At 33.8% G+C, this 23,641-nt stretch overlaps 1 protein-coding gene across 3 annotated transcripts in view; it reads left to right on the top strand.

Annotated features, from left to right (window-relative positions):
- LOC149777583 (protein spinster homolog 1-like) overlaps nt 1-23,641 on the top strand; it is a 165,918-nt gene that overhangs the window by 88,834 nt on the left and 53,443 nt on the right. For all 3 annotated transcript variants that reach the window (XR_016416191.1, XM_089942207.1, XM_089942208.1), the window contains exons 3-5: nt 2,206-2,408; nt 3,582-3,733; nt 14,922-14,988. Coding sequence is in view for 2 of the 3 variants with exons in the window: in XM_089942207.1 (XP_089798333.1) it covers nt 2,206-2,408; nt 3,582-3,733; nt 14,922-14,988 (422 nt within the window). In the remaining variant the exon portion in view is untranslated. The remainder of the gene's footprint in view (nt 1-2,205; nt 2,409-3,581; nt 3,734-14,921; nt 14,989-23,641) is intronic.

Here is a 23,641-nt window from a genome sequence, read left to right as displayed (position 1 = left end):
GTTACTTTTTATAAATATCCTTGTCAGTTTTTGTTAAATATCTTGTAAAATTGCAGTTTGCATGTAGCTAACAATATTTTGCCAACAATGGGACTTTATTATCCATGCATCTGCTTCAGAGATATGTGAAGAAAACCAAACTTTATCTAGACATGCTTATGAAGAGAAACTTTTTTCTAAGATAACTTGATCATGCAGTTTTGTAAAAATAGCACTGTCTCTGAAAATTTCTCAAGTATTTTTAAAACAAAACGCATGTATTGTGAAAATAAAAATATGAATTTACAAATATTCAGCAGTAGTGAGTACAGGCTTACATGGTTATTCACATTATCGGGTTCCTCCAGTGATGTCACATGGACCTAAGTCATGGAAAATAGTAACGTTGTAGATGGCCTAGAGAGACTATTTAATGATGTGAACATGATAGCTAAATATGTTAACTAAATATCTCGATAACCATTGATTGCAAGAAACCGCTCCAGTGGCCTAGTGGTTAGAGTGTCTGCCTCAGACGCGGAAGGTTGTGGGTTCAATCCCTGGCCGAGTCATACCAAAGACTTACAAAAATGTTACTAACAGCTGCCTCGCTTGGCGCTCAGCATTAAGAGGTTAGTGTTAGGCCTGGTCGGCTTGATGTCAGGATAATGTGACAGGGTGGGATATCCTGCCACATGCATGTCTATGGCATGATGCCCGAGTGCTAGACATCACTATAAACTGTCACACTGCAGACATGATAGCGATATGACTGAAAAATTGTAAAAGCTACATTAAAAATCCAAATCACTCACACATCACACATTGATTGCAGGAATTTCAGATATTGAATAAATCATAGTAATTATTATGTATTTGATGTGGGAGTCTCAGGTCTACCCTGAAGTAATGTTCTTAAGAAATAAATATATGGATTTTACAAAACAATGTAATTTTTAGATTAATGTTAGAAATATGAAATAAACTGAAGCATATAAAGGAATCTGAAACTTTAAGATTAATCCATTAGCCTGATGACCCAGACTATTAATTTTTGACTAGTAAGGTTTTCCAAAATGCTAGTCTGGGACAAGTGCTTATATCCTGTTTTGTGACAAGTTGGGCAAGCAATAATTGTCATAATTTAATCACTTTATCTACCATTATTTGGCAATTCGTGGCCTCTATGCATCATGAATGCTTGACTCTAACTGCTCTGAATTTACACGTTCACAAAAAGTGGCCATTGATAACTATCACATGTATGCAAGTTCTATTACTGCTTGACTGCATATTGGGCTAAACAGCCAAATTATTGGCTTACTCAACCCAGATAATCTAACCAATGCAAATTTTATTGAAAGCACTTTACTAATATAAGTATCCATTTCCTTTATGAACTTTACAAATGAAAGTAATGAATCTTTAATTTTTTGATTGATTTTATATAGGATCAACATCAGTGATCGAATGATTAATTAAGGAGTGGTTGTTGTTTGCACTGAAGTAACAAATGTCATTTTGATCACATTATTAGAAGTAGTTGTGAAATGAGGCGATCTTTACTATTTTGGATAAAGTGAATTTACTCAATTGTTTTGCTAAGTTGGTCATAAGGAAAATTCAGAGAAAGATAATTCGCGTATAAGTAGAGGGATAAAACATGATGCTGCTGCTTAGTGAGATGAAACTATTTCTCCCAAGAGACATGAGTCAGACTATGTGGCAGCAAAAAGTATTAAATATGATACAAGTGAGAGACAAATAAATTTCATCTGTATTGGGTTGATAAGTATCGATGGCTTGAATTCACTGACTCTGAATGAAAGATGTTTTTTAGCTATTGCAAACAATATCCCAAACTGGCATGAGTTGGTTATTAAACTAGTGTATTTATCAAGGTAACTGATAAATTCGGGGTTTGATCAATCACATCTCATCAGTTTTTAACTTCAAAAGCCCGTGTAGCACTGTATATGCATGACACTAGCCAGCATGTGGAGAAAATTCCTGAAGTTGAAGTTTAACCCCAGATATATGTTATTAGTTTCAATCTTGACTGTAAGCAAAAAGCAATGATATGATACATGTAATGCTGTTAACAGGTGTGACAATGTGTTCCATAAAACACTTAATTGAAACAATTTCAAAACCACATATAGATTGTATACTGTAAATCAAAACCCTAGAATCCTAGTAAATTTCTCACACTTGTATTTATTTCAGGAGTTTTGAAGGACATACAGAACTACTATGATATTGAAAATAATGAAGATGGATTGTTACAAACAATATTTATTGCTTCTTATATGGTGTTCTCTCCTATATTTGGATACCTTGGTGATAGATATGTCAGAAAATTTATTATGACTGGTGGAATTCTCTTTTGGTCTGTGGTCACATTTGCTGGTTCCTTTGTTCCACAGGAGGTATGTATTAATCCAGCTTATTGTTCCTTTCTTTTTCTTTCTCTTTCTTATGTGTGAAACATGAAAAGAGTTAAGACTCATCCAGTGAGTAACATGTGATAATATTGTTTAAAATTTCCAATGGAAATCAGAGGGTTGGTGGAAAGCCATATGAATCAAAACCCTTCCAGTTCAAGGACATTAATTGTCTAGGCTTCTGGATATGGAACTGGTTAAATAATGAATGCAAGCTTAGCTTTCCACCCCTTTCCTCAAAGTATACTAGGAGTCAAATGCTGCTGTCCATATTCAACTGCAGACTAAGGAGTGAAAGAACCATTCTGTAAGAATCAGATGAATCAATGTGGACAAGATTGTGTTCCCTTCATGTTAGGGTAGTGGTTCATCCTTCATTTAGGGACTCCAGTTATCTCTCAAAGAGTACCCATGGTAGAGGTTGAATGCTCATGTATTACTTCCTATTATCACTTCTCCTAATGTTAATGTGATTGGGGAAAGTATTTGAGGATTAATTTGAAATTTAGTAATAAATTATATTTCTTTGAGAATATTTTTCTGTTGATATTACTATGACATCCTCTCACACCTCCCTGCAAATGTGAGCATCCTCATCAAGGTATAATGGTTCATTCTGCTTAAACTGGTAAACATCCAGTTGATGGGTAGCTTCCTTCCCATGTGATGGTAAAGGGAGGTAATGAGTAATATTTTTCCTGTTGTATGGTATATGGACAGGAAAGACAACATGTGCGGCTTTATCTGAAAGGGTTGGATTTGAGAGGTAGTGGAACTCAGGTCCTAACATTAATTTGACCAATTTATTGGTGATGAAACATAAAATTTGCCAAACAAAATTATTTTCTCTTTAAAAATTGAAAATTGGAAGGAAGATACTGAATTTATAAATATCTGATATTGAACAAATTATACATAAAAAGTATCCACTGTGATGGACTGGGCTCAAATCTGACCACTTGACAAACTGAAACCATGGTCTCCGAATGAGTAAATAGTCACACCCCAGGGGATGATAAAAATCTTCATTAGGTCATTATTTACAAACTCTCATCAATTGTTAATCATCCTCATCCACGTTAGTATAATAATTTTAAATACTCTTAATTTTTGTCTTATTACTGATCATTATGAGATGAGATTTTTTATATTTTTCAGTATTTCTTTATTTTCCTGATATTAAGAGGACTTGTTGGCGTGGGAGAGGCCAGCTATTCAACTATAGCCCCTACAATAATAGCAGATCTCTTTGCCAAAGAACAGAGAACCAGAATGCTGATGATATTCTACTTTGCAATTCCAGTGGGAAGGTAAACATCTTGGTCCCATTAAGGTACCTGGTCCATGGGAAGGTAAACATCTTGGGTCCCATTAAGGTACCTGGTCCATGGGAAGGTAAACATCTTGGGTCCCATTAAGGTATCTGATCCATGGGAATGCAAACATCTTGGTCCCATTAAAGTACCTGGTCCATGCGAAGATAAACATCTTGGTCCCATTAAGGTACCTGGTCCATGGGAAGGTAAACATATTGGTCCCATTCAGGTACCTGGTCCATGGGAAGGTAAAATCTTGGTCCCATTAAGGTATCTGATCCATGGGAATGCAAATATATTGGTCCCATTAAGGTATCTGGTCCATGGGAAGGTAAAATCTTGGTCCCATTAAGGTACCTGGTCCATGGGAAGGTAAACAGCTTGGTCCCATTAAGGTACCTGGTCCATGGGAAGGTAAACATATTGGTCCCATTAAGGTACCTGGTCCATGGGAAGGTAAACATCTTGGTCCCATTAAGGTATCTGATTCATGGGAATGCAGACATCTTGGTCCCATTAAGGTACCTGGTCCATGGGAAGGTAAACATCTTGGTCCCATTAAGGTACTTAGTCCATGGGAAGGTAAACACCTTGGGTCCCATTAAGGTACCAGGTCCATGGGAAGGTAAACATCTTGGGTCCCATTAAGGTATCTGATCCATGGGAATGCAAACATCTTGGTCCCATTAAGGTACCTGGTCCATGGGAAGGTAAACATCTTGGTCCCATTAAGGTACCTGGTCCATGGGAAGGTAAACATATTGGTCCCATTAAGGTACCTGGTTCATGGGAAGGTAAACATGTTGGTCCCATTAAGGTATCTGATCCATGAGAAGGTAAACATGTTGGTCCCATTAAGGTACCTGGTCCATGGGAAGGTAAACATATTGGTTCCATTAAGGTACCTGGTTCATGGGAAGGTAAACATCTTGGTCCCATTAAGGTACCTGGTACAGACTCTTATGATCTGACCATTAATCTTACAGAAATTATACAAAATAAGAATGATCCTTGCAGTCAGATTCAGATGTAGGCTTGTCCAGGTTTGGTTCAGATCTAGGTTTTCATATTAGAGTTAGTGGAGTTTGTCAGGTGATCAGGCCTAACATTGACAGTATGTTAGAATAATAATGAAATGGCAATGCAGTGTGATTTGCTCATTGATAGTGATGACATTTATAAAACATTATAACTGGTTGTAAATTCATATATCATTGTCATATGTATTTAATTTATTTTGTGTGCATGACCTTTTGTCCATGATTGAGGGTAGAGTAGTTATGACTTTTGACATTTTGTATTAAAGATGTTTACTTCATCATAAGTTTAAGGCCTAATCTTCTTTGCAAACTTAGAATGTTCTGGAAAAATGACCATGTGACATGCATCTGGTCATTTTGTTGTGTCCTTTGTTTTTATATTTCTTTTATATACAAGATTATGGTAAACAAAATCATTTATTCCTGTTTTAAGTTCAGTCCGTGTATCATTTACTGTTGTGCTCAGATATAATTTGAGAGGAATCATTTATTTAAATTATTAATTGCACTTACAAAGTGCTCATTGACTTTTTGGACGAAATCACTATGTTGAGATTATTGTGAATTAATTCAAAGACATTCTGGATTATATAATTGTCATACATCGAGGTTATTGGTACATCAACATTTTCAAGACTATTAATACATCAGAACAGTCAATACTGGAATTCATTCAGGACGTTTTATACTTTTGGACTTGTGATAGAATTTTTAGGATTATTTATAATAATAATAATAATAATGAGTACTTTGAACAGCAATTAATCTTTAGAAGCTCTAAGCGCTTTACAACATTAGACAACAGCTATAACATAAAAAAACATATATAATGATATTATTTCAAAAAACAAACACCATGAAATTAAAAAACAAAAAATCATGCTGAAAATATTTAAGGTAGGGAACATTATTAGGTCTTTAAGTTTGTTATTGCAGTCGAAATAAGTTAGTTTTAAGAGCACTCTTATTTAGGATTTAATTCAAATTACTGTAATTTCTTCTTAGATTTTCAGTTTGTAACCTAGAAAAATAAATTATTTTGTTAATTTTGCTAAACTTCTTTCTGTTACTTAGTTTAAGGCCATTGAGTCAAAAGACTCAAATGTGATATCTGTCATTTATATAGAATAGTATTAATACTAACTTTGAAGATTTGAAGACTTCCCATTACTTATCTCTAAGTTTAAAAAAATTGATAAAGATTGTTAAATGTAATGTTACCAGACTTGAATCATTGTCATGCACATATGTATAAAAATTATAAAGATTAAGGTATGAATGATTATGTAGGTTCAGCAGTGGTATGATAAGTTATCAGGGTATTGCAGAATTATGTTCTTTTTCAGTGTTGATAACTGGCACATTTTACCTTTGTAACAGATATGCCTGTGTCTTGATATTTTCACTCTAGCATCTATCTCAAAATCCATGGGTCATGGGTCATGGGTTTGATACCTGCCCAGGCCAGCCTTGGTCAGCAGCCTCAGTGTGTTCCTGAAAAGGCACTATGCTCCCATTCCCCATGCATGATAGAGCTAAAAATGTATTCAGTGTGCCATAAAAACCAACCAACAAACAAACCAAATCACTCTATGCAGTAAATTTTCTTCTCCTGACATAGCTATCGTATTTCCTAAATACCTAAATGTATCACCCAAAATGTGTTGATATTTCTTCATATATAAAATCACCTCTTGTGCACATGTAAATGCATAATCTATCTATATTATTTATTTCATCATATAATTCTTGAATAATAATAATAATATTAATAATAATTATAATAATAAATAACAGTTTATACAGTATATTTTTAAAACCAGGTGGAAGCTAGTAAAGTGGGTTCTGTAGATTTTGGCAGTTATAAGTGGTTATTTTTACAGTGAAATGGTTCATACTTGTTGGGATTATGTGTGAATATTCAATGAATGCAGGACATACAACATTATTGGTAGATCTTAATCAATTTTGAAAAAAATGTGTTTTCCACTCAAAATTCAAATATGATGGAATAGAGATGGAAGTTTAGTGGTGCAGTTTTGAGACATTCCCTACCTGATCTGTTTGACTCATTTACTTACTTCATTGTAGTTTGCCTTCAATTGTAAGAGTTGTTTGGCACATGGTGAGTAATAAATGTCAGTGTCACAACTGAGTAGTGAAAAAAAATTAGTCCAAACAAGATTATCTACAAGTATGAGTGGAAAGAAAGATCAAGGCAAGCAACAAATAAAAACCAGATTACAGAGTGGCACCCTAATGGAGACATCTGACACAAGTATGAGTGAATCAACCTTGAGTACAATTCAGCTGGACTTGGATGAAATAAAGCAAAGTCTCAGAGGGAGCATTTCAAAAGCAGATTTTACATCTGCTATTGCTGACTTGGTGAAAAAAGATGACCTAACAGAAATTGTTACAACTATTGTGAGGAAATTGTTAGAGAATGTGAAGGAAGATCTGAGAAAGGAGATAGTAGCAGAAAGTGAAAGGGTAGTAGAGGAGAGGACAGGAGAGTTGATGGATAGGGTGGATTCACTGGAATTTGAAAACCACCAGTTGCTAGAAAAATTACAGGAAGCAAAGAAGGAAAATGACAAAATGAGGATTGATATGAAAGATTATGAGAGGAGATCAGAGCAAGCAAGTGCAGCTTCAAACCAATTCGAACAATATTCAAGGAAGCTGAACATAAAAGTTTTAGGGCTGGAGGAGGAGGAAAATGAAAATCTGAGAGAGAGAATTCCGAAATTGGTGAAGGAAGTTACAAAAATTAATTTAGATAACAGTGACATAGTGGCTGTGCATAGGATTCCAGGTCGACAGGGACAACCAAGGCCAGTGATTGTCAAATTTTGGAGTCTGGATTGTAAACTTCCAATTATCAAGAAGAGGAAGGATTTTCTGCAGTACAAAGGAATTAGACTGGTAGAGGATGTAACCAGGCTGAATACTGAACTTATCAATAAATTATCTAGGCATCAAGAAATTGACAGTGCATGGTACTTTAATGGATCTGTGTATGGTAAAACCAAATCAGGAAAAAGGATAAAATTTGACATCTATGATGAAATTGATGAGAAAATTAGATTATAAGTGTAATATGCAATTCTGTGAACTTATGAAATTGACCGAATAGGTATGTGAACTTTTGTTTTTATACTCCTTTTTCGACTCTAATTTGTTTTAATTTTTTGTTTATAAGACATTTCTTTCCCTCACCAATTTTATCCTTAATTAATATGTTTATTTATTCGCTGGTCCACTGTTATATCTCTCCCTAATAAATTCTCTCACTAGTTTATAAATCATCTTTCACTTTTATACTCTCATATACACATTTACTCAGTTGTTTACTCACTTTTCTCAACATTAGTCTTCCACGATAAATCTCTCAGTCTCACATTTTTTGCTCATACATTCAATCACCCACCACTTCCATGTATGCACTCTTTCACCCTTTCTTTTTCTTCCCTTTTACCCCTTCTTTCATTCATTAAGTTGTAATTTAAATTCTTTTTAATCTGTGCCGTTTGGTTTACAAAACTGTCTTAGCTCTGGTAAGGTCTGTCAGAGGTGCTTAAGAGTTATCGCAAATGGAGTTGTTTCACTTGTTGTCCATAGTATACTGTATCAATGTTAAATGTAGCCAAAGCTACAGCATTTACTGTAACACCATGGATGATTTTATTATGAATGTTTGTATTCTGTGTGAGTGTGAGTGTGAAAGCCATGCATATGATAAACTCAAGGTGATAATTACTTCATACATTCCTGTACAAGAATATGTATGTGTACAATTTCTGCTGTTTTCATGGATAATAACATAAAAATTATATCTATTAATGTTAGAGGCCTGCAAGGTTCAGTCTTAAAATGAAGGGATATTTTCCACTGGGTAAAACAAAAGAATGTATCTATAATATGCTTGCAAGAAACTCATAGTACAAAGAACGATGAAATATATTGGGCAGCTGAATGGGGATACAAATGTATATTTAGCCACTGCTCTAGTAAGAGTGCTGGGGTTGCAATATTTTTTAGAAATACTTTTGAATTTATAATTCATAGAGAAAGATGTGACAGTCAAGGGAGATTTATTATTTTAGATATTACAATTAATGGCAACAGAATAACCCTCGTGAATTTGTATGGTTATAATGATGATAATCCTAGCTTTTTTAGAAAGTTAAAGGAGGAGACTTTACTTTTTGAGAACTCATCAGTTATAATGTGCAGAGACTGGAATACTGTTCAAGACTTAGATTTGGATACTTATAATATTTTACATGACAAACACCAACAGTCTAGGGCAGAGATTCAAGACCTGAAAAACGAATTGGAATTAATTGATCCCTGGCGAAATTCCAACCAAGACTTAAAGATGTATACCTGGAGGCAAAAATCTCCCTTGAAACAAAGTAGACTAGATTACTTTCTTGTATCGGATGACATTCATGTGAATACAGCTGATGTATGTATCTTACCAGGGTACAAGACTAATCATTCAGCTATTGTTTTGAGTGTGGCGTTTTCAACGTTTCCAAGGGGAAAAGGATATTGGAAATTTAATACCCAACTGTTGAGGAACATTGAGTATACTGATTTGGTCAAAAAGTGTATAACTGACACTGTAAATGAATATTATGTTGGGGGAAATAAAGATGACTCTCTCCATGTTTCTCTTTCCTGCAACGACCAAATGTTCTTTGAAATTTTGAAAATGAAAATAAGATCTGAAACTATATGTTATTCTATTAGGAAATCAAAAGAGAAACGGGAAAAATTAAAGAAAATTGAGCAGGAAATAATAGAAATTCAGGGGGGACTGTCGAATAACATAAATGGGGAAATTCTGGAAAATTTAGAGAGAAAAAAAGCAGAATTAGAGGAATCTAGGAAAAAATATGTAGAAGGTGTTATATTAAGATCTAAAGCTAGATGGTATGAATTTGGGGAAAAAAGCACAAAGTACTTTTTAAATCTTGAAAAAAGAAACTATGTTAATAAGACAATAAAGGAAATTATTTTAGATGATGGGACAAATATATCTGACCAAATAGATATTTTAGAAGCACAAAAACAGTTTTATATGGAATTGTTCAAAAGTAGAATTGCTCAGCTTGATGACGAGGCTACTCAATAAACTCGAAATAGATTTTTTAATCACAATATTAAACTTAGTCGAGAGGAAAGAGAATCATGCGAGGGTCTGCTTACAATTAATGAATTCGGTATGTCTCTAAAACAGATGGAAAATGGAAAAAGTCCTGGCTCGGATGGATTCACTGTAGAGTTCTATAAATTCTTTTGGAAGTCTCTGGGGGGATTTATATGTAGATCAATAAATTACGGATATACTGTAGGAAAACTTTCAGATTTTCAGACTCAAGGAGTCATCACATGTCTACCAAAGGAGGAAAAAGACAGAAGATATTTTAAAAACTGGAGACCTATATCACTTTTAAATACTGTTTATAAGATTGCTTCAGGAGCAATTGCAGCTAGGATTAAAAAGGTTCTTGCATCAATAATCAGCGATACTCAGAAAGGATATATGAAGGGTAGATTCATTGGAGAAAACACCAGACTATTATATGATATCATGGACCAACTTGAGAATGAAAACAGATATGGTTTATTATTGTTAATAGATTTCGAAAAAGCCTTTGACTCAATTAACTGGATCTTTGTGGAAGAAGCTCTACAATCTTTTAATTTTGGTGATTCCGTTTGTAAGTGGTTTAAACTGTTTTGCAATGACTCTAATAGTTGTGCTATAAATAATGGACATATGTCATCTTTATTTAGACTTGAAAGAGGATGTCGTCAAGGAGATCCCCTTGCACCTTATTTGTTTATCATTGGGGTTGAGATTTTAGCTATAACTTTAAAGCAAAATGTGGATGTACGGGGAGTAATCTTTGACGCCAGTGAATATAAATTGGGTCAGTATGCCGATGGCGCTTTTATTCTTCTTGATGGATCTAGTTTTTCTCTTGAAGCAACTATGAATATCTTGCAAGGTTTCTCTCTATTATCGGGACTTAAATGTAACATAACAAAAACAAAAGCTATTTGGATTGGAAACAGGAAATTTTCTAATGAAAGAATATGTCCCGAAATGGGGCTAATTTGGTCCTCTTCGAACTTTACACTCCTTGGCATAGAATTTTCTCCAGATTTACAACAGATGGTGGAAATTAATTATATGAAGAAACTAACAAAGGCAAAACGAATACTGGCAAGCTGGAGTCAAAGACATCTGCCAGTAGTTGGTAAAGTAATTGTTGTAAAGACTCTTGTTCTGCCCATATTCATACATCTTTTTTCAGCACTTCCTAACCCATCAGCAAAAGTTGAAGCAGAACTAAATCGCACGTTATTTAAATTTATATGGGGTGGAAAAGTAGAGAGAATAAAACGTGATATACTAGTTTCCCCAGAAAACGAGGGAGGACTAAATATGATACACATATTTTCATTCATTAGGTATATTAAGATAAGATGGGTTAAAAGATTGCTGGAAAAGGAAGATGGAACGTGGCAGAACTTAGTCAATACAACTATACTCAGAAATATAAAGGATATTTGGAATTTAGGGAGAAGGAAATTAGAAGAATTTAGTAAGTTCATTAAAAACAGTTTTTGGAGAGATGTAATTTTGGCAGTATCTAAATGGAAAGAAGAACCGCAAAGTCCTAACGAGTATCTATCCATGAGTATTTTAAATTTTGTCCCCCCTAAAATGATTTATCAATACAAATCCTGGACAGAAGCTGGTTTTGAAATTCTGAACGATCTAGTAGATGATCACGGTAATTTAATACCTTTTGAGATAATAAAACAAAAAACTGGAAGCGATGATTTCTTGAAATACTTCTCCTTAATATCCAGAATTCCTAAAGCATGGAAAGATGCCATAAAAAACCACCTAGTACATAATAATTTTGATAAGCAGGAGGATAAAATAACGAACTTGCGAAAACAAGATTCACTCAAGTTTGTTTACAAAGATCTTTTACAGGAAACTAAAAGGCAACACACTGCGAAGCAAGAAGCTTGGATGCAAGTATTTAATAAAAATATAAGTAGTGAGGAGTGGTCTGATATATATAGCCGGGCAAAATGCTGTACCAAGGATACCAAGTTGATCTCTTTTAACTTTAAATTAATCCACAGAATAATCGCTACTAATGATTTTCTTAAAAGAATTAACATATTTGATGACAACAAATGTACTTTCTGTAAGAGTGAAACTGAAAGTATTGAGCATCTCTTTTATGACTGCAGTATTACTTCACAGTTTTGGTACCGTTTTATTGAAGTTTTTGCACCTTTTTGCCCAAATATTGTACATCTGTCCAAAAAAGAAACATTTTTAGGAAGTGAACAACTGGACAGTTTGGGTAATTTTCTGCTTATTTTGGCAAAATATTATATTTATACTTGCAGATTCAATATGAAAAATCCTTCTATTTTTGCATTTAAGCAAATAGTTGCAATGCATAAGAACATTGAAAAATACACTGCTAAGGTAAATAAAAAAGAGGACCAATTTCTTCAAAAATGGACCTCAACAATGAACATTTAACTTGTCTCTGACTTGATGGTAAACAGGAACAAAATATTGTAATATCACAAAGGCCATGTCACCTAGATTGTGTGCCATATGCATGTGTATATGCGTGTGTGTTTTCTTTTTTACTTTCTCTGTAGATTATATTTATTATCCCTAGATTATCTGATAACCAGAAATGTTTGATTGTAAGGTGATGGTTCCCCGACCTATTGGTCAACCTATTACAGGGTTAATAAAAAAAAAAAAAAATATTTTTAAAACCATGTATGACAGATTAATCATTGTTTCCCTTTACCCTCATTTGTGTTTCAGAGACCCCCAAATTTTAATTTGACCCTCATTTTTGGTAGCAAAGTTTGTTTTTTACTCAGTCTGACCCACTGTTTTGACACCAAGGTGATTTTTGACTCTTGTTCTTGCACCCATAGGGGATACACTGCAGATTAATAAACATTAAGATAGCACTCGTATTTGTAGGACAGTTTGAGGTTGATGGTAAATGTAATTTTGTTGGTTTGATAACAGTAACATCACAAATCGTCATTTCTTGGGTATGGCAAATATTTAATAATGCATGATGAAGACATGATGGTGCAATGGCAGTACAAATTTAGATCTAATGATGTAAAATAAAAGAGTGGCAATTAGTGGAGATGGCAAAGCCATAGTGATATCATTTAAATTTATTAGCTTAGTGATAATGCTGTAAGATTTTTAAAATGGTTTTGAAACTAAAAGTGTATCATTTACAGACCTGCCAACTCTCATGATTTTGGCATGAATTTCATGACTTGAGATAGCGATTCAGATTCACGTTGCATGCAAAAAAAAAAAATCCAATTCCTGAATTCTCAGTTGGCTTAATTCATGAATAAAATGAATTTTATCCCGTTAAGTGCAAGTCAAAATGGCAGCAGTGGTCACTCATACCCATAACATTCGTGTGTTACAGTTTGCCCTGTAGCAAGCATTGTAAAGTGTATAATCTATATTTAGAACTGAAGGTTTGCAAATACTCGTGAAGAAAACAGGGGCCCAACAGATTTTTATTATTACAATTGCATTTGTACATACTTGTTGCAACTATAATTTTTGTTAAACAAACACCAAATGAATGCAACTTTTTTGAGTGTAGGAATTTTTGAGATATTGAAAGATTAGCATGTATTGTAATTTGCTAGATTTCATATTTTTCTGCACTTGTGCAGACACCACTAATTGTTAATCATTCGATGTTTCATCTTATGGATTAATATCATTTTATTAATACCATTTTATAATTAAGCTACACAACAGCTTAAATGTTTTCGCCTCAATGGAGAAAGATACGTTTTCCACAAGTTAAATATAGACTGGAGTACACTGACAATATGTCTTGCATTCAGCCATCAAACATCAATGTACATTATGCTTTTCATACAGTAGTATGTTCTGAATTTTAGAACTGGGAATGTAATAATAATAATAATAATAATATTATTATTATTATTATTATATAGTACATGCACGACAGATAAATTGTAAGCGACAATACAAGCCCTTGGGGGCAGGTGGCAGAATGGTGTGAAAAAGCACTCAGCTTCCAAAAAGCACATAGATATTGGAAAAATGAAGAGCACCCAGCAGATTTCAGCTCTGATGTACTTTAAGCCACTTACTCAAGTCTTGCAAGCTACTAAGGCTGAAGCATTGTTTTTGAGTTTTCTTGTTGAACATAAGCTGCCTTTCTCAGTTATAGATCAACAACAGTGACAGTGAAAGAGTATTTCCTATTGTAAGGAAAAATAGGACAAACTTTAGTGCCTCCTTAGGTGCAGAAAATTTGCAACAATTTTAGTCACCATGATTAAACAGCAGGCAAGAAGCCTGAACTGTTTTGAAAACAAATTTACCATAGCCCAATTGAGGAAGTTCAAGTCTGCCACAGCATCATATCATGACAGACAGCATAAAGTTTGTGTATATCAGTAAATCTGGCTGCAAATAAATTTGTACATGTAATCAGTGTAAATTATATGTTTTAGTTTTATTTCTGGATTTCCATATAATGCAGTACTGACCATCAAAATGAATGGAGCTAGTGTCATGATATAATTTTTCACTAATTGTGTTCAAAATTCACTAATTTTTATCCCTCTTTTCTCTATTGCAAGTCTGGAGGGTTGGCAGCTCTGCGTTTACTTTTATAATGATCAGATCCTTTTCTAGTTGTGACGTTTGAGAAAATTTAATTTCTGATGTTATAATTCTGATGATGTAAATGTCAACTTGAAATGGGTTGGAGAATGTCAAAATTACACATACTTTATAAAGCACTGCAGTGCATGTAAAATATTTTGTTTCATCTTCATAAATATGTTTGTTAAATTTAGTGTCTGATATCTTGTGATTTCAGGCTAGTCATTGGTGATGAATGACCAATGACCTGGCATTATTTAAAAAAAAAAGTACACTTGTATATGTATTGGCAGCTGATGGTCAGTGTTTGCAGTAGGATTAGCCTAATATATTAGTAGTGGATTGATATCTAACACAATAATATTTTCCTGCTATTTTTCAGTGGTCTGGGTTATATTGTTGGTTCTAATGTTGCAAAACTCTTTGGACAATGGCAGTATGCTTTGCGGGTAAGTGCACTAATTAAAATTCTAACAACACAATACAAAATGCAGTAGTCACTGGCTGTGACAAATTGTACTATAATACAATAGCCATTGGCAATGACGAATAGCACTACTAAAACAATAGTAATTTGCTATGACGTACTATATTATTAATACTACAGTCATTTGCTATGAAAACTGTATTTTAATACAATATAGTCATTGGCTATGACATGCTATTATTAAGAATTCCCAAATGTAACAAATACATATGTTGGAACCTACATGTTATGATTCTAAAGGGAACAGTTTGTTGACAACAATATTTCACCATCGTAACTTTATAATTTAGACATAAACCTGTTCTGTTGTTGAGTAAGTTATGAAACATGAGAAAAATTGACAACAGATTTTATTCTTTCCCAGCATAATATTTTGTGGACTACTGCATAATTGTCCTAATGTCTTTTAACTTGTTGGTTAGAAGTACAGAAGAGTTTATGCTTTATCCCAGGAATCATCTATGTTTATGGTCATGTTTACCACTGCATAAAAGCTTTGTTCTCCTGTCATTTCTTTCATACTTGGGCTTGCTATCATCATATACCTAGATTATGATGTTCTTTGATTCATTCTTTCCTGATCATTATTTCCTTATCACCAAAATTTGGAGAGGATATAGAGGTTTGCTTGTTATTTTATACTATTCTTTGTACATCATGTCATCATTTTGGACCTTATTTACTCATGCGGGGCCCTGAGTGGCCGAGTGGTCTAAAGCACATACCATTACAGATCACTGCCGTCTCACCTCTGTCTGCGTGGGTTCGAGTCTGTGGCTCAGCCTATGTGGGTATGTGAGAGAGCTTGCGAGTAGCTTCTAGTGGGTCGGTGGTTCTTTCCAGGGTTTTCCTGGGTTCTTCCTCCACCATTAACACTGGCTGCCATGTATAGCCTATCTTGTGCTGGAAAATGGCATTCAACCCCACAACAAAAACAATTTACTCATGCTAATTGATGTTAGAATATGCCAGAACATCTCAATTCAAACATACCAAAACTAGGCCACTGTGACAATTTTCATGCTTGAGTGACTTTTGTATTTTTAGCACTTTGATTGATATACCCCCAATATCATGGACACTTATTCATCTAAACATGAAATCTGGCATGTGGATGCATCTTAAAAGAAAAGCAACCAAACCATGCCAAATTAAGGACACTGTGATACTTGTGTATTTTCAGCCACATTATAATAAATTATGTTTTGGATGTATCTTAGGAAAAGTAAATAATACCAAAATTAGGCTACAGTAACCTAATTTCTTGCTTCATTGACTTCTGAATATTCAGCTATCCCATCATTGCACTGTCATTTTATTTATTCTGTTTATCTACACTCATGAAAACTGTTGTGTGTGCATATCAAGGAGAAAACTCAGAAATGTAAAAATTAGTTCACTTTGACCTACTATACATGCATATTTAACATAAATATTTTCAGCTAAAATGTTTCTTGCATCCTTGGTAGGAAGTAACCCAACCATGCCGTAACTAGATTACTGTATGACTTACGTTTTTTTAGCCAATCATTTCTTACATCCATAATTAACTTTGGTTAAATATTTTGTTTAATTTCATAAACACACATCATGCTGAGCTCATCAAACTAGATTACTCTATGCACCTTTTTTTGTACCACACCGAAACAACAAAAGAAGCAAGCTCACTGTGACTAGCGCTGTCAATGGGTACCAGCCTGTTCATAATTACCTATCTGATAAGAAATTAGGGGGTCACTGTGCTTGTTTACCAAACATGTGGCAAAGTTGACTTTTGGAGGAAACATTCAGCAAGTTCATTTAATAGAATTCAATATACAAAGATACTTTCATTCAGCTGTATAAAGGTTTCAGAATATCAGGGTAAAAGTAAATTGTAATTATCATAAAGCTAAGAGACTGAACTTGATTTAAAATCTAAAAAACATAAAAATCATATTATAATTGAAGTGTTTCTATAGAACATCCTTCATTCAGACTTGATGAAATTCATATCTGTTGTATTATAGCTGAAAGTACTGTCCAGTGTCAGAAGCTTTTCATAGGTTTCTTTCAGATTTTAACTACAAGTACATCCATTCATGTTCAGTGAATATATAAAATACAGCTAAAATGTCACCAACATAATTTTTGAGATGTAAAACAATTTATCTGTACTCATGAAATAGTACAAATTGTTTGTAGACTGCTATTGAATAGATGTCCAGCATGAAGGTAAATATGCATAAGTTCTGGGGTTTTAAGACTATCAGATTTGCATTTTGATACACATGTTGAAATTACAAATTGATTTTTATGCCCTGCAACAATGTGGAAGGTGGTTTGTTACCCTCATCAATCATGTGTTCATCCATATATATCTTGGTCAGGATTTGCATCTATTTCATATTTCTCCAATTTTGGGGTCAGACATAAAAGGTGTTGGGGATTCATGTTCTTTGAACACATTGTTGTTGTTGTTGTTTGTAATCCCCTAATCAGACATGCAGGAATATATTGATGTCCATCTGTCCATCCATTTATAGACAGAGGTGAAATTTTCAACATAACTTTAGTTTGCTATGGTCTTGCTCTTTCAAGTTTCATATGCAACTTACCAGTGGATAGAGACAGAAGCTGATCAGTTTTGGTGTTGCTTGGTCAGAGGTCCAGGATACTAGCACTGAAAATGCGATTTTCCTATGTGAATAATAAATCAAGTTTCCTTGGCCCAATTTTCTTCAAACTAGACTAGACTTGGGTGGAGCAGCTCCCTGTTAGTTTGGAGGCTGTAGTTAAAAATCTCAAGGTCGCTGAAGCGGTCATTGTTTTTATTTTTGCAACTTGACAAGTGAAGTTTATTGGATATAATTTTCATCAGACTAAATATGTTATCTTCATTTGGGCAGTGGCACCTCCTAATTTATTCTCATTCCCAGACAGCAAAGGTCATGGTCATGTTATGTTACGTGTTTAGGCTCTAATAAACAGTAACAAAAGAAAGAGTGAAAACAACAAGCTTTGAAAAATGTAATAAAATAATTTATTTCACTGTTAAAACACTGTAAAAATGAAAAAGTAAGAACTTACGGTTTTAGGAATCAAATCCAAGAATAATCCATGAATTAAATTGTTGAAGTCCTAGTAATGAAATGTTCTAATGAAATTTGAGTTCGAGTCCCAACAAAAAATCCAAAATGGAAGGTGATGATGTATACTGTAGTCAGTATTGTGCTGTTTTGTCTACAGCTTTTTGCTGTTCCACAAACAATATTCCGGTGTTTGAATTTCTGAGTAAAATTTAAAGAAATGTCTTTGTCCAAGAATTCTGTATGACCACTCAATTATTTCCATGAAAAAGAATTCATCTTTTAGAATCCCAATTATCTGAATAAAATTTAAGGTATAACTCCAAACTGGTCACAAACAAATGAACACCATGACATCAAGTGTTTTAAGCCCCAACTGTCATAACAGACACTTCCAGTTTAAAGAAGAAAGCCCAATTGAGAAATATCTCTATAGACATTGGAAAACCCAGAATTGCAAAATAGAGACTGTTTACATGTAAAAAATCAAGTACTCCTAGTATGACCTTGATAAAAACCAATCATTTTACTTGAGAATAAAATAAAAATAAATAGTTGTTTACTTGTCTCAGTGATTTCTGAATCAAGGTCAGGATCTAAGTCAGAAATAGAAACAGTGTTTCTGTTATTAGGTATTTATAAAAAGATTCAGCTCACATTGAATTTTCTGGAAAATATCAAATTCCTAGTTAAAAAATAAGTTACATTACATCGACATGTAATGAAATTAAAAATAAGAAGATTTTAAAACTTATAAACAATTAAATTAAATCAAATATATGTACAGTCACTTGACCTAAATATTTTATTTTGGGTTCCAAATAATAAATACACTCTTCCTACATTTCCAACATTCAAGTTTTATTAAACTCATAGTTTTATTACAATTTATAAAGGGCAGATCACTCTTGAGTTGTGATCAGTAGATCAAATGTCAAGGTTACTTGACATGAAATGATGTGAATTTTGCAATTTTGTAAATGCTAAGGTCAGCCATTTATCTGATGGCAATTTTTGTACAAAAAGAAAAGCTGCAAAAGTGAACAAAATGTATGTTAGCAATGTATCAGAAACAAAAGAGCAATATAAATAAAACACTGCCTGTTTCTTATATGTAAAGGGTCTCGTCGTTGACTACCTTAGGTTGGGGTGGGGTGCTCCCAGGATTATCTTTAATTATTACAGAACACCCACCCTGGCTTGTTTTTGTTAGAAATTGAAGTAGTGATAGAGATGCAAAGCTCCGAGCCCCCAGTCAGCAATGCCGACAGTTAAATTACTGAATACACAAAAGGTGAAATTCAAATAAACAACAATTTTAATGCCATTCAATTACAGATAATCCTTCCTCAAATGAAATTCAATATTCAAAACCCTATCACTCTTCTTTCACTCGACCAAGTGATGGCCTATTTCATCATCTGACTTAGTATGATAGATTTTCCTCCTGTCCTGTGTTTCTACTCATCTCTTGATCTGTAGTATTTCTTAACTGGTATCCAGTACCCCTTCAGTCCAACACCCACGTCCTTCAACCTTCCACTTCCATTCTCTCCTTCTCTCTCTCCTACAGCTCCTCCGGTCCCTAAAAGCTTCCTGTCCAAACACACACAAGGACATTAGTATATTCCTCTACTATCTAGCCTCACAATAAATAACAATCTATCATCAGATAAGCCATTACCTTCGTTGGTCATATGTTCGTGCACATCGAAATACCCATACTTTCTGGTATGGTATACACGGAATCAACTGCATATCATGCATGTATCAATAGATTTCATGACATCGTTATATATAGATTCTCAATCTTACTATACAGAACAATATCACATAATCAGATGCATTTCTGTACTACAAAGTGTACACAGATATCCACATATCCATGGGCTGTTATATCCTTACACATTATACTCCTACAAAGTATACACAAATAGTCAAATACTCATAGTAACTAATGTTGCACACTGCAACCATTATACAAAGTTATAATTCAATTCAGCATTTGCAGATCTAGAATATCACATGAATAAATGCATGAGGTTACTACGAATTAACCAAATAGCGAATTACAATATTAATTCTTTACATAAACATTGCTCATATCTCAAAATATGCATGTAAAACACTACAAATGAATCAAACCCAACAAATGGTAATTCTATGTACTAACGATTCTAGTAATGAAGTATACATACTGCACATAATTAAAGTACAATTACCTTGCCGTAATAGATTGTGACAATCGAGCAAATAAGTCACTGACCTTTCCGAAGCTCCGATGTTTCCCGCCAATTTCGAATGACGTCGGAGTAGCTTACAACTTCCTTATGTAATCCCCGCAAGATGGTTTAGCAACTACTGACGTTTAGTTTCAAGACACTAGATTTAAACTTGTGATTCCAATGGTGGCCACACCTTGCTCAATTCCGAGTGGATGTCAATTCACCTATGGTCCACATAATTAGCAGACATTGCCCCCTCCCCGGCAGTCTGTCAAGGGTGGATTTACGACCCTTATTTGATGTTCTTTTGAGTCAACACCAGCAATTCCTGCCACTTACCTGTGAATCGCATTCAGCAGAATAAGACGCCAGTAACAAGTTCCTATGGCTTCTCCCCGTCTTTTGATGTCAGCGTACACTCGCAACATTTATGAAGCAACTAATTAGCCTCAGGGTCTAGTATATACATGTTGCAATCTGGCTATTGTTCCGTACTTATAACGTGACAATATAAATAATGTTTTTAAATCTAATTTCAGACACATTTTCATTTTTTTTTACAATTGTTGAAAAAAGTTCCAATCATTATAATTCATGACCATTTACAAAATCCAATCATGCGTTTAAACACACTTGCTTTATATTCAGTAGAAAATAAAGAAGAGGATAAGACAAGACAGGTATCTTTTGTCCAAATATTGGACCATTTCAGATCTGAAAGTTGTAAACTTGAACCTTGATAAGGAAAGGGCAGTTACAGAAGTACTGTTTACTTTTCTTCATTATAAGCAGGTATATGTTTTTACCAGATTGCATATTTCATTTTTGTTATTAAAAATAGGATGTATCCTTAAGTTGCTTATCTGGCAACATTTCAGATTAATATGATTGGAAAGGAACCCTAAAACAATTTTTTTATCTCATTGACAAACCAGATTGTGCAGTCAAAGGACAATTTTATATTTCACTAAGAGATAGTTGGAGGTTTTACTATCATTGCAGAAGGATGTTCCTTTTAGAAACATCTTATAATTTATCATCATTTTGAAACAGACATTGCTTGTGACAGTATCTAGGAATGTATTATTTCATTTAATCCATCAGCATTGCAGTTGAAATTATACAATCTTTTCACTTTACATTCTAATAGGAAATTCATCAACTCTATTTGATAGAAATGTTTAGGCAAGATTTTGCAGAATTGGAAATTAGAATTCTAAATTAGCATTTCACTCAAGAAACATTTAATATATATTTTGGCAGTTTTCATAGATTTTTGTGACAAAAAGCGTATGCATAAAGTTGGTTAATCCTTAATTTGGGCAATGTGATCCTAGCTGCGGTCGTACACAGTATATGGTAAACATTTTCTACTTGGCTTTATATTTGTCATCTAGGCGTTTCTATACATTGTGTCCTTGTAGAACAAATTTTGTGTTCTATATTTGTCACCTTTACACTACTGTCCTTAAAAGGGCTTTAGCACATTTTCCTGGATAAGAGCTCCAATTTAAAATTCCGTATGTGTATGACTATGTTTGTTAATCAGTGTGATATAATCGTTATGTATATCTATATTATGTGTGTTAACTTTCATTATTCTTTATAGTTGTAGGTTTGTACTCTAAGATTAGGTCATTCTTGTAAACACGATCATAGTTTCAAAGATAGTTAGATGTACTTTTATTGAAGTAAACATATTGATGAGTTTGGTACAGTTATGGGATTCTCCCAAGGGAAATCTAGTTGACCTAATTTCTGATTGGCTTGCTGCTAAGGTACTTCACCTTGTTTACAGTAAGCGATTTTGAAATGATTCAGTTCTGCTTTCTGTATTGTCTCAGTTTTTGATAGAAGGGAAAATTTACAGGAAAACAGTTATTCCTAGCATAAACATCTGTCTTAGAAGAGACAGTTGTGATAATCTGAATGGATTTATTTATAGATTCCAATTATTCATTGGCATTACAAACATGCTCAGACTTTTTTAGTAGTTATTTTGAATTTACTGTGGATTCATTTAAGGGCAGTTTGGTTTATGATTGTGATACATCCAGACTATTAGCACATCAGCACAGCAGAGTGAACTTAATTCAGATTATTGTGGAACTCGTTTGGATTACGTGATACTATTGGACTTGTGATAGAAGTTTTATGACTATTTAGGATTTTATTCACCATACTCAAAGTTTTGTAAATTTTTCACTATTTTAGAGAATTAAATTATATTTTGAATTTGACAGAACTTGTTGTTGTTGTTCTAGGGTTTAACACCATTTTTCAGCACAAGATAGGCTATACATAGTGGCCAGCATAACTGGTGGAGGAAGAACCCTGGAAAACCCAGGGAAGAACCACCGACCCACGAGAAGCTACTGGCAGGCTTTCCCACATACCCACGCTAGACGAGCCTTGGACTCAAACCCATGCAGACAGAGTTGAGATGGCAGTGATCTGGAATGCTGAGCACTTTAGACCGCTCGGCCACTCGGGGCCCCAATTATGAACTTGTTGTTTTTCACTCTTTTCAGTTACTTAAGACCATGGAGTCGTAACATATGTTTAGAGAGGTCAGTTGTTGATGCAGTGTACCATGATTTGCAACAAACTATAAGATTAATAATATTCAATTTGTCAAAGATACAATTTTAAATTTTCAAACAATTGTTTGCCCAATGACCATTTTCTGTTTAGTTTTTTGCTTGAAATTTTTTTTTGACTGCTGATCTAAAGTCTTCACAAAGGGCATCCACTTCTACTTTTCCTTTTGCCAATGAAAACACCCTTGGATTTACTGTAACTAAGTTTGTCACTAGATGTTTTTTTTACCAGTTAAGTAATATGTGAATGAGTTTATTTTGCATTATTCTGTAATGCCAGCTTTATCAACTCTGATTTTCACTGCAAAAGTTTCATAAATCATAACATACAGTAATGGCAAGAAACTGCAGCCTTGGTGGTCTCCCCTTTTAATAGAAATCTAGAAGGATTCAGCTGTATAGCCATGTACAGTAATATATAAATATTTATATCTGATTAAATAAGATATGTCTGTTAAAATCATAGTGAAAACCAAAGGCCCTCAAAGTTTTTCATAAATAAATAATTGACTATAAAATGCCTTAATTTGGTTGAAACAAATAAAGGTACATTTTAGATCATTCTGTACTTTAATCACAAATATTTCTGAAAATTGGTCTTTGTATTAACTAGAGCATCCATTGACACTGAATGTGTGATCCATATGCTTGCATTTTTGACAACCTTTAATAATTTTTGACAACATCTAAATTTAGGAGGGAAATAAAATGCCAATTTTTCC

This window comes from Sinohyriopsis cumingii, chromosome 18 (genome assembly GCF_028554795.1).
Source record: "Sinohyriopsis cumingii isolate HCF-2022 chromosome 18, ASM2855479v2, whole genome shotgun sequence".
In the NCBI taxonomy this organism is placed as follows: domain Eukaryota; kingdom Metazoa; phylum Mollusca; class Bivalvia; order Unionida; family Unionidae; genus Sinohyriopsis; species Sinohyriopsis cumingii.
This window is presented reverse-complemented; position numbering and strand designations above follow the sequence as displayed.